The sequence below is a fragment of the Vollenhovia emeryi genome, unplaced genomic scaffold, assembly GCF_000949405.1.
Source record: "Vollenhovia emeryi isolate VEMERY1.0 unplaced genomic scaffold, V.emery_V1.0 DF939150.1, whole genome shotgun sequence".
NCBI classification, from domain to species: Eukaryota; Metazoa; Arthropoda; class Insecta; order Hymenoptera; family Formicidae; genus Vollenhovia; species Vollenhovia emeryi.
The window spans coordinates 202,283-217,713 of record NW_011967216.1 but is presented as its reverse complement, the minus strand read 5'-3'; the positions used below and the strand labels follow the sequence as shown (position 1 = coordinate 217,713).

Below are 15,431 nucleotides of genomic sequence, written 5' to 3'. Positions count from 1 at the left end.
TACTGTGGCGCGGGCGCGCGCGTCGCTTCTCACCGACGCATACTTCGTGGCTCGGCGCTGGGTGCTCCGATAAAATAAGCTGACGGTGCGTCGGAGCTGGTTAGAACCGACTGGTAACGGCCGCAGGGTAGTCGCAGGTAGCCGGCGGGCTCAGTGCACTCGGGCGAGCTCCCTGTGAAATTCGCGCGGATCGGCGGATACTTTAACGTCGGGCTCGCCCCGTCACCGCTCGCCGTTGTCGTCGTAGGTGTCCCGTCTATCGCGCCAACATGTTTCATCTGCGGAGCCTCACGCGGTCGACGTCGATCGCCCTGAAGCAGGCGCCGTGCGGCGACGTTCAGGGCGTACTGGCGCGGGCCACGCCGGCCGCCTGGCAGGCGGCGGCGGCGTGCCGCGGCTACGCCGACCACCAGATCCCGGAGCGCCTCAAGGACGTGCCCGAGGCGCCGAATCCACGCTTCTTCGACATGGTCGAGTACTTCTTCCACCGCGCCTGCCAGGTCATCGAGGACAAGCTGGTCGAGGACGTCGGCAAGCGGTCGCGCGTCACCGTCGAGGAGCGCAAGAAGAAGGTCAAGGGTATCATGATGATGATGGAGCCCTGCGACCACATACTCGAGACCACGTTCCCGCTCAGGCGCGACTCCGGCGACTACGAGATGATCACCGGCTATCGCGCCCAGCACTCCGCTCATCGCACGCCGTGCAAAGGAGGTACGGCACCCGCCTACGCGATTCTCCACGATTTTTATATCTCGCGAGTTATCGGCGATGATTGGTTAAATCCGCTTTTCTCTTGTAGCTGATCGAATCGTCGTCGTCGTCGTCGTCGCGAATTTTCTGTCGAGATCTCGCGAGCGGGAATATCTGTAGCATAAATGTGTGCGCTCGTTCACGCGTCACGTTGGTGTCGAAAGGTTATTTTTGTGGATTGCCCTCGTCGAATTGGTCCTAGATAGTTGGCGGTACCTTCGATCGATTTCGCGCGAGTCCTGTATTATGAGACCAGCAGGTTTTCAACGCCCAAATTCAATCGCGAATTTTTTTTGCCGCAACGATTACACGGTCCGACGATGAACCTTCCACCGAATAGATTTCACTCCAAGAGCAATCAATTCACGGTGGAATCAACTGGCAAACTGCCTATATTAATTATTATAATAATTAATTTAACAGAGACCCCGCCGTCCCGTATTAGGTTGCCGTCTCATAATAGGGGACCTTCCTCTAATATTTAAATTGACGAAACTTATTGGTGACTGTGGCGAAAATTTTATTGGCTCAATTCAGTTCAATCGGCGCAAGTACATGCGGCGAAACTTTCGACTGCAATTCATCGTTCTTGACTTTTATCTCTTTTTTTTCCTCCTATGACTGTAAAGCATTAAAAATGCTGTAATGGCGAAAGAACGATTTTGTGGACAAAGTTTTGGCCCCATTGTAAAACTGCGTTTAAATAATTCAACAGAAGAAGCTACGGCCGGTATTCATAGTCAAATCTTACGTGTTCAAGACCGTCTTAAGATCATCTTCGGATACTCCTCAGCCAATGAAATATCCCGTACAGCATCTTTAGATACATCCAAAGCGGTCTTGAAGTTAAGATACGACTACACAGAGAGAATTTTCTCTTGAAATTTATTCTGAAAATCGTGTAATCGTGGGACAACACGGCATTTTGCACAACTTTATGAGGGATTTTTAAAAATTCTATCATATATTTTACTGCAGAGATAGACAGTACACTAGAACAGATGGACGTAGATTTATCAAGATTTATCAAGTCAAGACGTATAGAATGGCTGGGACATGTGCAAAGAATGAAGGATGGAAGAATACCTAAGGCAGTATTACATGATAGGCCGCTTGGAACTAGTAGACGAGGAAGACCACGTAAAAGATGGTTTCAGGAGGTGAAGGAGGACCTGAAAAGGATTGGAGTTGGAGGATGGTGGAACAAGGCTCAGGATAGAGAAGTCTGGGGTCAAATCGTTGAGGAAGCCAAGGTCCACATCGGGCTGTAGCGCTAAAGAAGAAGAAGAATCGTACATTTTACTAGTAAAATGTAGTCAAAATTTTAGAAAACTGCCACGTTGTCCCACGATTACATAATTTTCAGGGTAAATTTCAAAAGAAAATTCTCTTCTCTCGTGTATGAATACCGGACTACGTCTTTTACTTTTTGTATTATGAAAGCTTCAGTCTGCATGAGCGGAAAAATTCAGGTAAGATTGGTTGAAAAAGTTACTGTAAAACTGTAATATTAAATTTTCTCGCCGCTGGGATATAAAAAGTACACACTCCCGAGTTAAAAGGATTATCGGTTCCTGCGAAATATTTTGCCTTTGATTCGAGTATATTGAATTCGCGCTTTTCCGAGATACTTGAAACTGTGCCGTAATGATGAGACGGTAAGTGATAGATATTATCGTTAACACACGTGATTGATAACACACGTGACCGCCTCTTCTTCCCTACATGACTTCGTACGCGATATCGTTGCAAATATCTTCAGAGAGTCATATAACACGAACGTGTCTGTCTTTTGTAGAAAGATATAAATTTATATTGATAACTCGTCTGTCTGTAATCTCGTTTCCACTTGTCTTTATTATTTTCCTTTGCGTTTTAAGGGGGGGGGGAATAATATAAAATAAGACAGTAAATACGTAAGCATCCAACTTTATTATTATTTATTAATATTGAAAGGTACAAACAAAAAGTTATTTCTTTCGAATAGATATCTTAAAAGGTATTGTCAAAGATTGCCAAGATATTTTCTTGATAGGTTTCGAAAACTGGACAATGTAATTTCGAATTCCATCGGGTTATATAAAAATTACAATACAAAGGATCGAATAAAGAATGCGAAAGAGTTTCGTACCAATATGCGATATTAAAGTATTTTCTGGACATGGTTTCATCACTTTACATCTCTTTTACCTTTCGAGATATGAGTGAGACAAGGGGCTGTACAAACAGAATGCGAGCAAGCTTCATTATGAATTTTTATTTTTGCACAAAAATCGCCCACCAGTTTACGACCTGGTGTCGGTGATAAACTTGCACTTTTTCGCGCAAAATGTTTTGTACGATATCAAATACATGTATATTTGTTTTTCAGTGTCCATTCGCAGGTTGCGGCGTTAAACTTTTTTTTTACGGCTGATAATTTTAGCTTTATTATAATAACTTATCGAAAAGTTTTGTACAAATTGCATAAAGAAACTGTCGCGACGTCCACGTGTACAGCTATTAGATTAGATTGTCAAGTTAGTTATTTATTGCTAAGTCTTACGTAAACGCGCAATACTTAAGAGAGTTTTATGGCTTGACCACTTATGGTACTTTTTTTTCGACGAAGGTCTAGATAACAGTTTATTTTACAGAATCAAGGAGAAAGAGCTCTGAGCCGTGACGAGATGTACGTGTCAAATTATAAAATAATTTATTGTTAAACTAACATAAAAATTAACTTAAACGTTTTGGTCGAATTCTAGACCATCAGTAATATACAATAATTTTATACAAAGTGTCGTGACGGTTAACATATTTAAACGCATATCGTGTACAACATTGTAAAAACGCAGGTTGAAATAAAGGCAATGTACCAAAATGAGTTAGTTATGTTGGAAATGCTGTGAACTGGATCAATTTGGTCAGCATGGTCGTAGCAAGGTAACTTGGCAAATGCCAAGGCATTTTAATATGTTAACCGTCACGACACTTTGTATAAAATTATTGTATATTACTGAAGATGGTCTAGAATTCGACCGAAACGTTTAAGTTAATTTTTATGTTAGTTTAACAATAAATTATTTTATAATTTGACACGTACATCTCGTCACGGCTCAGAGCCCTTTCTCCTTGATTCTGATTTATATCATACGAGCCTTTGTCACACAGTTTATTTTACCATTTTAATGTTATCCAAGTTTAATCCTTACTTCCAAATTATTTAACAGTTACTCGAAAGAATATTTATTTTATACCAAAGTGTTGTGAAAGCTCCCGAAAAGAAAATGTATAGAAAGGAGAGTGCCAATGTGAGCCACAAAATAAACGGAGCTCGGTCCTCACAATTTAGAATCCAAATTTCTCTTTAATAGCAAACGTTTCGACCCATTTTGTGGCTCACATTGGCACTCTCTTCTTTCTACACATTTATTTGCTATTATGTGATAAGCGATTCATAAAATTATTTTGAAACCACTAAAGGATTTTGTTTTCATTGGGCAACTTATAAATTAAATTAAGAAGTAATGAAAGTAATGTACATACATAGAATTTTAGAGAAATTTTGAGCTTGAGAGATGCTGAATTTAGATGAAATATTTGTTTATGAGTGAAATACAATTTATATTAAGCATTTTATACAAGAGAAATTACATAGAAGATAATTTTATTTCTAGATACATAGCTACGTGGCTACAGCTGGAACGAAAGGATTAAACAACGTGTATATCTTTTTTTTTAGTAGATTTATGCGATACATTTTGTTATTACGTTTTTACTCCGCAAGTTTTATAAAACGTACATTTTACAACAAATACGTCTGCATATCCACATATTCGCCTAAATTCTTGCAACAAAAAAATTAGCTACAACTTTTTGCAATTCCATGCGTTAATTGTAGTAATTTGTCTACACAAGGAAAAAAGAAGATAAAATGGCCAGTGTCTCGCGTTACGCTGCTGACGTATTAAAAGTGCTTCTCGCATTTTATCTTGCTATCTAGCTATCTCTTGTTTCAGCCTGTTGCAGATCAACTAACAGAAAGGAGAACGTACATTCACAGACATAATATAATTTGTAAATAACTTTTGAGCGAAAGACCGAAATCGTGGCACGTTTACGACTTATACTTTTAGATAATGATATAATTGTCTAATGATATAATTATCGTTATATCATATTTGCTATCTAAATCGAGATAACATCACTCCTCTTGTATCAAAACCATGAGTGTGTTTTCACGTTTTAAAGTTTTCCAAATAGTTAAATGCACAACGATCTAACTCTTCAACGATATCGCTTATTCGCGAAATAACTCGCGGAAATGTTCACGAGCGAATAAACGAATTCCTCGGAGGATTCGTTATTCCACATGCAAATTATTACAAATGTCTCTTCGCAGGAGATCGAGTTTATTCGAGTCAAAATAGAAAGCGAAGCTTGATGTACGGCACTACAATTTTTCTATTGCTATCCGTAGTGTATTTTGTGTTTCAAAAGAAAAGAACGGGATTTCTCTACCCGAGACTCTTCACCCAAAAAAAATTAATCTCAGTTTTAGCGGAATCCTTTGAATCTTAGAGGATTTTATTCTTATATATGACCTCAAGCGGAATCCTCTAAAATCTAGAGGAATATCCTATAACACTGAGGCATGAAATTTAAACTTCCAATCCTCTTAATGCTAGAGAAATCTTTTCTTCTTGTAACATATGATAATATTCTTATTTTTAGTATTTATACAACTTTTTAAAAGAATTATGTTCTACTTTTAATCTTATAAAGTATTATGTGGCGGTCGAAACGCGTGATCCGGCACAAATTTGGCAATCCGGCACCAGCTTCTGAGTATTCACCAACCGCCGCTAGGCCGCGTATGGTGAGGGCAAAAAACTCGGAAGCAAAATTCACTCTCGCGGGCCTCCTTTTATACCCTACGAGACTGAATTTTGCTTCCGAGTTTTTGGCCGCCACCATGCGCGGCCTAGCGGCGGTCGGTGAACTACTCAGAAGCTGGCGCACGTGCTGCGATTCGCGTATCCTTTTATTTTAAGAGGCTAGTCGTATTACTGTAATGGAATTTTCTATAAAAGAATTTATTCTTAATTATAAATTATGAGTCTACTCTTTTAGAGATGAAAATGCTTCATATAAGATTTCTTGCTTAGAGAAAATGCTTAGAGGATTTCCCCGCTTATGAATAGAATTTTTTTTTGGGTGCTTACATGTGCTGACCTTTACCTTGGTTTTCTTTCAATTTTCAAAGAAATTTCCCGTTCCAAAAAGAATCAAGTCAGTCACATTCTTAGGACACTTTAAGTTATTATTTTTAACGGGCATCTGTCTTTCTTATTGAACGCAGATTGTCTCAAAAGTTTCTTAAACTCATAGCGCATACACTTATAATCGGCGTGATGCAGTAATTTTGTTTGCCAAACGTACCGTGTCGCATGAATCAAGTTTAGTCGAGAGGGACAAAGTTTCTATTCATTCAATACTTAAAATATCACGTCGCGTCTTGCACGTAACACTAGGCGTTTTCCGAGCTTTTTATTTAGTCATGCCAGGGCCATTGCCTGAGCGACCGTCCTAAATTAATTGATGGCGGGCACGTCTTTAATGACAATGACAATGATACGTCGGATCAACGAGCTTGTAGAGCAAGCTCTCGCCTCGGCGAGATTCTGTACAAGTTGTGATTCATTTTATTTTGCGATATATTTATTATATACTACTAAATATCACGGGAAAGTTGGAGAAACTGTTTATTTTACAGCTGCAAATACGTAAATCAGGCTGATTAACGACGTAAAATGGAAATCTGTAAAGAAAATCGACAACGTTCTAAACTAATCGTGTACTATTATCAACATGAAAAAATTATATTTAAAAATTTATATCTACATTTGAGATTTACTTATTTAAAAATAGAATTGATTTGGTTTCCGCGATACTCGTGTGATCACATTTTCTAAAAATTTCAATTGAGGCAGATAACGAGATGCAAGATTGGAATTGTTATAATAAATGATATAATAAGGCAAACTATTTGTTCGCTGTTAAACAAGGTACTCGGAAAGAGGTGTCACGTGGCATTCCAGCTGTTGTTGAAATAATTCATTATCGCGGCATTAACATCGCGTGTCACGTGAAATTTTAGAGGTAGCACACAAATTGGTGGGCAAATAAAATACGATTATCTACGCGTGGAAAAACGTTCGCGAGACATCAACGGTATTATTTTTAGATTCTTTTTTTTATAGCTTCGCTGTTACGGGGCCAGTTCTTGCGATAAGAAATGAAGTACAAAAATGTGTCATATGCTCGTGCACTATTCACCTTTTCATATAACAATTTTACGATCGGAATATAGAAGATGTGTGGGAGATGAATTTTTCGATGTACAAAAATGTTGATATCGCACCAACTTTTTTGAGTAAGTTGAAATTAAGCGATTTTCTCGCAAACGTTACGACTTAATTAATTCCATATAAAGTTTGTTTTTGTGGAATTTGAACCTCATGGTTTTTAATGTATGTATATTTCAAAACTTTTTCATAAATTATTGATTTCCAAAATTTAAATTTCTACACTGAATGACTAAGGGAATAGAATTATGTAAAATCACACACGATACCATTGTATTTTAAAATCATATAGATAATTATGTAAATAATTATATTATACAATTTGATTTCTATTCATCTCTCATACAAAATTTATAGTATACAAAATTTGTCGCATGTGTTATATTTCTCCTTATTTCTATAAAATTCCTATATTGCGCGTGTTTTCTAAACTACGAAACATAACTGAGACCTTAGCGTTTAAAATAAATGGTATATTAATTGACGTGTGAAAAGACATATCTGCCATTTGAAGGAAGAATGCAAATGTATATGATAGATGCATGATAGTAATAATTACGTGCCAAGGACAGGATCATTAATCAGTTTTTCTTGCCACATATTTTATTCAAGCATTAATATCAGATGAATAAAAACTAACCAGTTTATGGGATGTCTCAATTCTGTGCCAGAATATATCAGGATGAAGCATTTTAGAAACTTTCTAACAATCTTATTTTTTAATACGTGAACTTAACATAACACTATACCTGTTCTCCAATAATTAGCAATTATATTCAGCAGTTCGTAACAGAGATATAAAGAAAACTCAAAATTCGACAGCCTCTTCACATAGCTACGTTTTAAATACACATTTCATTTATAGCCGAAAAAAATGAAGTAATTAAGACATGTTTTTATTACAGGTATCCGTTTCTCGATGGATGTTTCACGGGATGAAGTTAAGGCCCTGTCGGCCTTGATGACATTCAAATGTGCGTGCGTCGACGTGCCGTTCGGTGGCGCAAAAGCTGGGATCAAGATCAATCCAAAGAACTATTCGGAACACGAACTGGAGAAAATTACCAGAAGATTCACATTGGAGTTGGCAAAGAAAGGATTCATCGGTAAGAGTTCGCGCCGAATTAAGAGAGAGAAGAGAATAGGGAAGCAACATTGATAGCTCCATTTTCTTCGGCCGAGGTTTCGATGAAGACAATCTCTGATGTAACATCGTCATAAACGAAGGCGTGACGGTTGCGCGATAATTTTAGACGTCGCTGAGAAGACGCGAAAACCCGTTAGGCTCCACCAGTGCTCTCGTAATGCCTACTATCACTGTACAGAATTCAACGCCGTTACGTCACAAACCCAAGTGCGTTGCTTAAAGCACAGCTGGCTATATGGCCCGGTTATCATGAAGATTTATTAGCGAACGCTGTGCAAGCGAGTGTGACAAGTAGATTTTTAAGCGCACTTTGCTTACCGATATTTTTATTCGCGGGAAATATTTATGCGCGAAAAAACTAAATGGCGATAGTACATACACGTATATAGATAAAGGTGATAAAAATATACCGATGCGAGATTAAAAGTATGGGATGTGTAAACAAGTTGGTCTCGAGCGTTGTATAGGATTGCCACGAGTATAATTAACATCGTATGAATTATTTATTTTTTCCCGGTTTGAGCGAGTTAATTATACCCACTCGCAGCAATCTAGCACTTAACGCTATATACGGGATGATCTTTAAGTACGAAAAATAAAGAAATGTATTATTCTTGCGTATATAATTTATGATGAAAAGTGTACGTAAACTTTTCTTCATAAACTCATCTAAGGAATTACTTTTTTCATTTTTGGAACGTACTTAACAACCGTCCTGTACATGAAGAAACATAATATACAACTTCCGAACTACTGGTAGAATCAAAACGAGATTAATTTATTTTGGAAAAAAATAGTCGAAAATATCGAAAAATCTTTTTATATTGTATTTTTGAGAGATAAAAGTGATTTATAAGTTAATAGTATATCCAGGAAGATTTCATTTACTGACAAATACGTTGCTAACAGTATCAAGTGTGCTTGTGCTGAATCCGTATCTCAAGTTATTACGGGCAATAATGCTTGGTAATCGCTTCGTGTGCAATAAAGATTGTTAGCAATCGAGATTGTGGATAATCTGATCTAAAGTAAACGACGTTATTGGCAGTTGTTCTGCCTCGACACTAAGAAAACTGTCCTTTTCCGCACATATTTGTACTTTTACAAGGTCGAGTAATTTTGAACAATCTCGCGCGTATGTGTCATCAGAGTTCTCGCAACAGTAGTTATTGATGCGTAAAAGTGACGACATTTAAAAATAAAACGGTTTAAAATATTTCAAGTTACCGAAGAAGCTAAGAAATTACTTTGATTTTTTTCAGTGGAAAAAAATTGTATCCTTCTGTTTATCTTGATAATCGCTAATGAGATAAACTCGTTTATAACACATGCACAAGGCAAGCTTGGAAATAAGTCAAAAGTGTGAATGTTTATTAATTTTGTTAATTTTCGAAACGAAGCCATTTCCTGTAAAAAAAGTTTTATTTCATATTTTCGACTTATTGTTTCATATAATTCCTTTTACGAAATAAGTAAAATTTTTAATTATTTTTGAAACTATATCAATGAAATAAAACTTAAAGTTGTAATAATTTATCTTATTATTTCAGTATTGAAGAATTATATTATGTATTAAATTGGGAGCTTTTCTAAATTAATCTTATTTATGTCTACGTCCTTATGTTTCTTAGAAAGAATTTGTTTGTACTTTCCAGGACCTGGAGTTGATGTTCCGGCTCCGGATATGGGTACTGGTGAGCGGGAAATGTCTTGGATAGCCGACACTTATGCAAAAACTATCGGCCATCTTGATATTAACGCTCATGCTTGCGTTACTGGCAAACCCATCAATCAAGGTGGCATCCATGGTCGCATTTCCGCAACAGGACGTGGAGTGTTCCATGGATTAGAAAATTTCATCAACGAAGCCAATTACATGAGCACGATTGGTACGTTTGTAAACTGATTACTTATTTTAATTACCGTATATGAAATTATATTAAATGATCTTCTTAAGTGGCACTAAAAGAGATATCACTTCATCAGAAAGATATCAAATTATTATAAAAATTAATTTAACATTAAAATGATAAAATTCACGCTTATCTGCTTTCTAGTATAAAAGGCTTGTTAGCTGAATAAATAAAACAGTATAATAATTTATAGGTACTACGCCCGGTTGGGGAGGCAAAACATTTATTCTCCAAGGTTTCGGTAATGTCGGTCTGCACTCCATGCGTTATTTACACCGCGCAGGTGCCGCGTGCATAGGTGTGATCGAACACGATGGATCGATTTATAATTCAGAGGGTATCGACCCAAAGGTAAACAGCAATTGTCTCCAGTAAAATTGTTGTAAATTTTTTCCGACAAATTCCGACAAGATTGATGACAAAAGTCCTTTTCTTTTACACGTGATACTTATTCACAATTATTTCTACGCATTTCAGGAATTGGAAGAATACCGTATAGAAAATGGTACTATCGTTGGCTTCCCTGGGGCCAAGCCATACGAAGGTGAAAATCTCATGTATGAACCATGTGATATATTTATACCTGCTGCCGTAGAGAAAGTGATTAACAAAGACAATGCTGGACGTATCCAGGTAAAGATTATTTAATAAATTTACCGAAAAGGAAACGTAGCCCGTTGACCTGGACATACATTATCCATGTCATCCTCCTGAGTAACATTCGAAAGAGTTTCGCCGGCGCCCTTTGTTCACGAAAAACTTAACAAAAGGAGTTTCATAACGTAATTCTTTGGCACCGTGTCTATTTAAAAAGTCACGCGTGTTACATACGTACTACATAGAAATATTTACTCCACATTTACATGTGTAAAACAGGATTGATTTCTTGTCTCGTACAACTACTCAGTTATTGGAATAAATACTGAAAAATAACTAAGTTGATGTACTCTTTGTATAATAATAAAATCTTAAAAGATCTCAAATATGACAATTAAAAAATGAGAATTAATTGAAGTCATGATTTTGCAGGCAAAGATTATCGCGGAGGCTGCTAATGGACCGACCACCCCTGCCGCAGATAAGATTCTGATCGAAAGAAATATCCTTGTAATCCCGGATTTGTACATTAACGCCGGTGGTGTCACAGTCTCGTTCTTTGAGTGGTTAAAGAACCTGAATCACGTGTCATATGGTCGTCTTACTTTTAAATACGAAAGGGAATCTAATTATCATCTCTTAGGTACGTTAGACAACGAAATTGATTTAAGTTCGATGTGCAAACGCGGCTTCAAAACAAGAAACGAATAATTTACAAATATATCTTTGTAGAATCGGTGCAAGAGTCTCTAGAGCGTAGGTTCGGTCGCGTTGGCGGCCGTATTCCCGTTACACCATCCGAAGCCTTCCAGAAACGTATATCTGGCGCTTCCGAAAAAGACATTGTCCACTCCGGTTTGGATTATACGATGGAGAGATCCGCTAGGGTAATTAATTATATTTATAAAAATTAATTATATTTATAAAAATTTAGAATAGAATATTTAGACACTACCATCCTGTCACGGCTCTGAGTCCTTTAAATTCTTTGAAATTTGTGTTTAACACATACGAGCCTTACTAATTTATTTAATTAATTATAGACTTAACAATGTAAACTAGACAAAGCTAAATCCAACGTAAACATTCTCTTTTTTTTCAACAGGCCATTATGAAGACTGCCATAAAATTCAATCTTGGACTCGACTTGAGGACAGCCGCTTACGCCAACTCGATCGAGAAGATATTCACTACCTACTCGGAAGCTGGTCTCGCTTTTTAAACATTTTAGTCACTAGATTGTACGCAGCGAATATCGTAACCAACGATAAAGACAAAGTCAGCTTTTATCGCGTAAGCCGCAAGAAGCGATCTGGCTTATCACCCAAAAGATATTAATGAACAGTTGGCAATTGTGTCAAGTCGTAAGGGGTAAAGTATCTGAAACTTGCGACGGGAGTGTAATTCCATGCGGAATTATTACTTGTTACATCACGCATCGTGACGATTTGCCTAATTGCATGTATAGTCGCACAGATCAGATATTATGCCACCATTAAGTAACAGTACGAAATAACATTCGAGGGAATGTCGATACTTTGGTCAGGTCCAATGCATTTTTATATTTCACTTTTTACGTATAAGATACGTATAAGATACGAAGAGGAACGTTATAAAAAGCTGCCGTCGAGATAAATCGCTATTTCTAACTAGCGGATTTATAATTTGTTAATGTGCCATTTTAACGATATTACTGAATTTCTGGATATTGCACTCGCATAAGGAAGGTATTTATGATTTTACCTTATGACAAGATTGACTCTTGTAAAGCAGAGAGAACGAGAAGAATGATATTTCTGGCCAGGTATGTGATGTTACGTGCAGTTGTTACATATGCGATATTCTATGAATAAAGATACTCAATTCTGAAAGTAAACTGTCTTTCATACACATGCGCAGATGCGTGGTTTGTAGTTGGGTTTGATACGTTGTGTATGTATTAACGGATGCTACCGTTACCGAGTATGTAGTACTGTCGATCACACCAAGTATGAAAATAAGAAAGCCGATAGATTATGACTAACACCGCTTTGTCGATTTAATTCGCATTGGTTATTGCCCTCGTACTTTCCGTCTATATCCTTGACTTGCCTTTCCTCTATCAGATATATGCATAAAGGAGGTAAGTTCGTCTGCAAATGGTCTCCTTCCCACATGCATTATTCATGACAGTGAATCGTGCACGAAATACGTACGTGTTTTACCTTATAGTGTGATTTTTCGACATTAGGTATAATACATAGAAATGTGATGGAAATGAAACAAATTTATCGGTTCAACAAAGGGAAGGGGAGATGCAATTTATATTCACGTTGAAAAATTTTTTTTATATACATAGATACGTGTTATTTATAATTTTTTTCCAAAATTATACACATACATAAGATTATAAGTTAGTTACGTAAGCGAATAATTTGTCGTCATCCATTATGATAACATTATTTTTACTGCTTCTATCATCAAGTTATCATATCTTGTAGTATTACATAAATGTATGCGTTTGCAGACTCGTGGTGCAAATTCAATTCTAGAAATAATCTCAAAGCCGAAAGAAAATATCGATAAATATTGTTGAATGAAAGAGATAGTCTTTCTTCACGGCGCTCAACTGACGTCAACTATGTATAAGACGATATATCGTGGAGAACACGTAGCTACTGAAGCATGTTATTGATATTGGCGGAGGTTTCAAAGACGGCACATAATACGTCTTTGTAAATTGAATAAGGCTTTCATATCGGGACCAGAAAAATTTGTACGCTAATAGCGCAAAAACGACGTTAGACAAGAGCGTGCGATTAGTATTTTGTCGTCTGAACAATTTACATTGCAAACCTTCCAACATAATGATTTTGGACTTTTAGTAATTTTAATAATCAGTTTCGCTCTGAAATTCATAGCAGGTGGTTTTTAATATGTCAGTTGATTTTTCTCATGCAATTATTGTATAATATTTTATTTGCGATTGAAAATCTTAAGCATATTGATTGCGAGGTGAAATATTTTCGATCTGAAACGAGTGAATTTCACAACGAGGAATATCGGCAAGTCTTTGCATAAGAGGACATTTCAAAAATATTGCACGATACAATTCTCTTATCTTTTAACAATAAACGACACTCTTTAATTATAATTTAAAAGTATTACGCGATACATTTTTTTAACAATTATCTTTTAACAAACGAATTCTCCAATTATAATTCAAAATTATCGCGCGATACAATTCTCTAATAATTATCTTTTAACAAACGAATTCTTCAATTATAATTAAAAAAATATCGCGCGATACAATCCTCTAATAATTATCTTTTAACAAATAAGCTAAACCCTTCAATTGTAATTCAAAAATATTACGCGACGCAATTTTTTAACAATTATCCTTTAACAAATGCATTAAAAAATATCGGGCGATGCAATTCTCTAATAATAATTTTTCGAACTTAATAAAACGAATAAATTCCCCGGTCGTAAAGTACGTCCGGATGAATTGTAACAATTTTGCAAAAATCCCAGCGGGAAGGAACGGGCGCCGGGGCGCGAGGTATTCTCGTCTCGACCCGCGGCGGGAACGAATTTCGCGGCAGGACTCGGCCGCAACTAGCTCGTAGGTAAGCGAAGATACGTGGGTAATACGCGGCGAACAAGCAGCGCGACGCGCTGCGTGGGTGGCATATATACGATGGCTACGGCCGTACCCGCGAGGCGCACCAAAGTCGCGTGCACCACCCGCTTCGTCGGGGCGGCGCCCGGACCGTTCTATAAAGCGCCGAGACGCCGTGACGACGACTTCACTCCCGTCCTGCTGCCTACTCCACCCCCGTCAACACGTTACGCGTCGTCGGCAACAGTGAGGCAAGGTGACGGAAAACAAAAAAGCAACAAAAATCTCGCTCTCCTCCCGCTCGAGCCCTCCAGTTGTTGAACCCAATAGTGACCGGAGGAAAAAGTCTGATCCCTTCCGGCGCGAGGGACGGGTCCGCGGTCCGTAGGCGGATAAGGACGGGCGAGAGTGAACGACCTCCCGGCATCGCGAATTCGCGTCTGTGATCAAACTCCGGCGAGCCCTCCTCCCCCTCCCCCCCCCCGACGCAGCGAGGGTGAATCGAGGACGGCGGCCGAGGGAGCCGCGCCGGATGTTGCTCGCGTGCGTGTCCGAATCGCGTCACATGGCACCGCGATAGAGAGTAAGTGGGTGTCGGGCGCGGATGTGCCGCATCAATCACTCCTGCCTCCGTGCGTTATCTCGCTCGCGTCGGTGATCGCGGTTGGTGCGCGCGGAATCAGCGGCGATCGCGGCCGAGCCGAAGACGCGCGCGGGGCTGACACGCGGAGCTGTCACCAGCCAGGTCGTGGTAATAATATATTATTATTCGCGGCGATCAGCGCGTCGGGGAAGCGTGTTGCAGTGGAAATATCGGGGCGCGACGGTGTCGAGATTAAATACCTCGCGGCCGCGGAGGGTGTTTCGTTGCGGGACTCAAGCGGGTGCGTTGCGCGCGGTTGCATGGTGGTTATTGTCGCGGGACGGGGCGCAGCGATGGTTGAAACGTTTATCCCCCGAAAGATCGCGATTTGTTAACGGTGGAGCGCCCAGACGTAATGTATTTGACGTAATAGCGCTGTAAACGCAGTGGCACTTTAACGGGTTGATTTGGGAAAAATCCCGTCATT

General features: G+C 38.6%; 2 protein-coding genes across 2 annotated transcripts in view; both read left to right on the top strand.

The window, feature by feature from the left end:
* Nucleotides 1-241: 241 nt before the first annotated feature.
* On the top strand, nt 242-12,785 carry LOC105565608 (glutamate dehydrogenase, mitochondrial). Its single transcript, XM_012018936.1, has 8 exons — nt 242-714; nt 8,009-8,209; nt 9,906-10,139; nt 10,357-10,514; nt 10,641-10,796; nt 11,193-11,403; nt 11,493-11,647; nt 11,866-12,785. Exons 1-8 carry the CDS (start codon nt 270-272, stop codon nt 11,980-11,982), a joined length of 1,677 nt encoding a protein of 558 aa, XP_011874326.1. The 5' UTR covers nt 242-269; the 3' UTR covers nt 11,983-12,785.
* A 1,661-nt stretch (nt 12,786-14,446) lies between these two features.
* Nucleotides 14,447-15,431, top strand: part of LOC105565606 (band 7 protein AGAP004871-like) — a 21,239-nt gene continuing 20,254 nt past the window's right edge. The window contains exon 1 of the mRNA XM_012018934.1: nt 14,447-14,617. The gene's annotated coding sequence lies outside the window, so the exon portion shown is untranslated. The remainder of the gene's footprint in view (nt 14,618-15,431) is intronic.

Excerpts from the sequence above, each read along its gene's own strand:
- LOC105565608 (XM_012018936.1), top strand. The coding sequence starts at position 270 with ATGTTTCATCTGCGGAGCCTCACGCGGTCGACGTCGATCGCCCTGAAG. Across the intron at positions 10,515-10,640 it reads CAGAGGGTATCGACCCAAAG|GAATTGGAAGAATACCGTAT; the intron begins GTAAACAGCAAT and ends TACGCATTTCAG. Across the intron at positions 11,404-11,492 it reads ATCTAATTATCATCTCTTAG|AATCGGTGCAAGAGTCTCTA; the intron begins GTACGTTAGACA and ends ATATCTTTGTAG.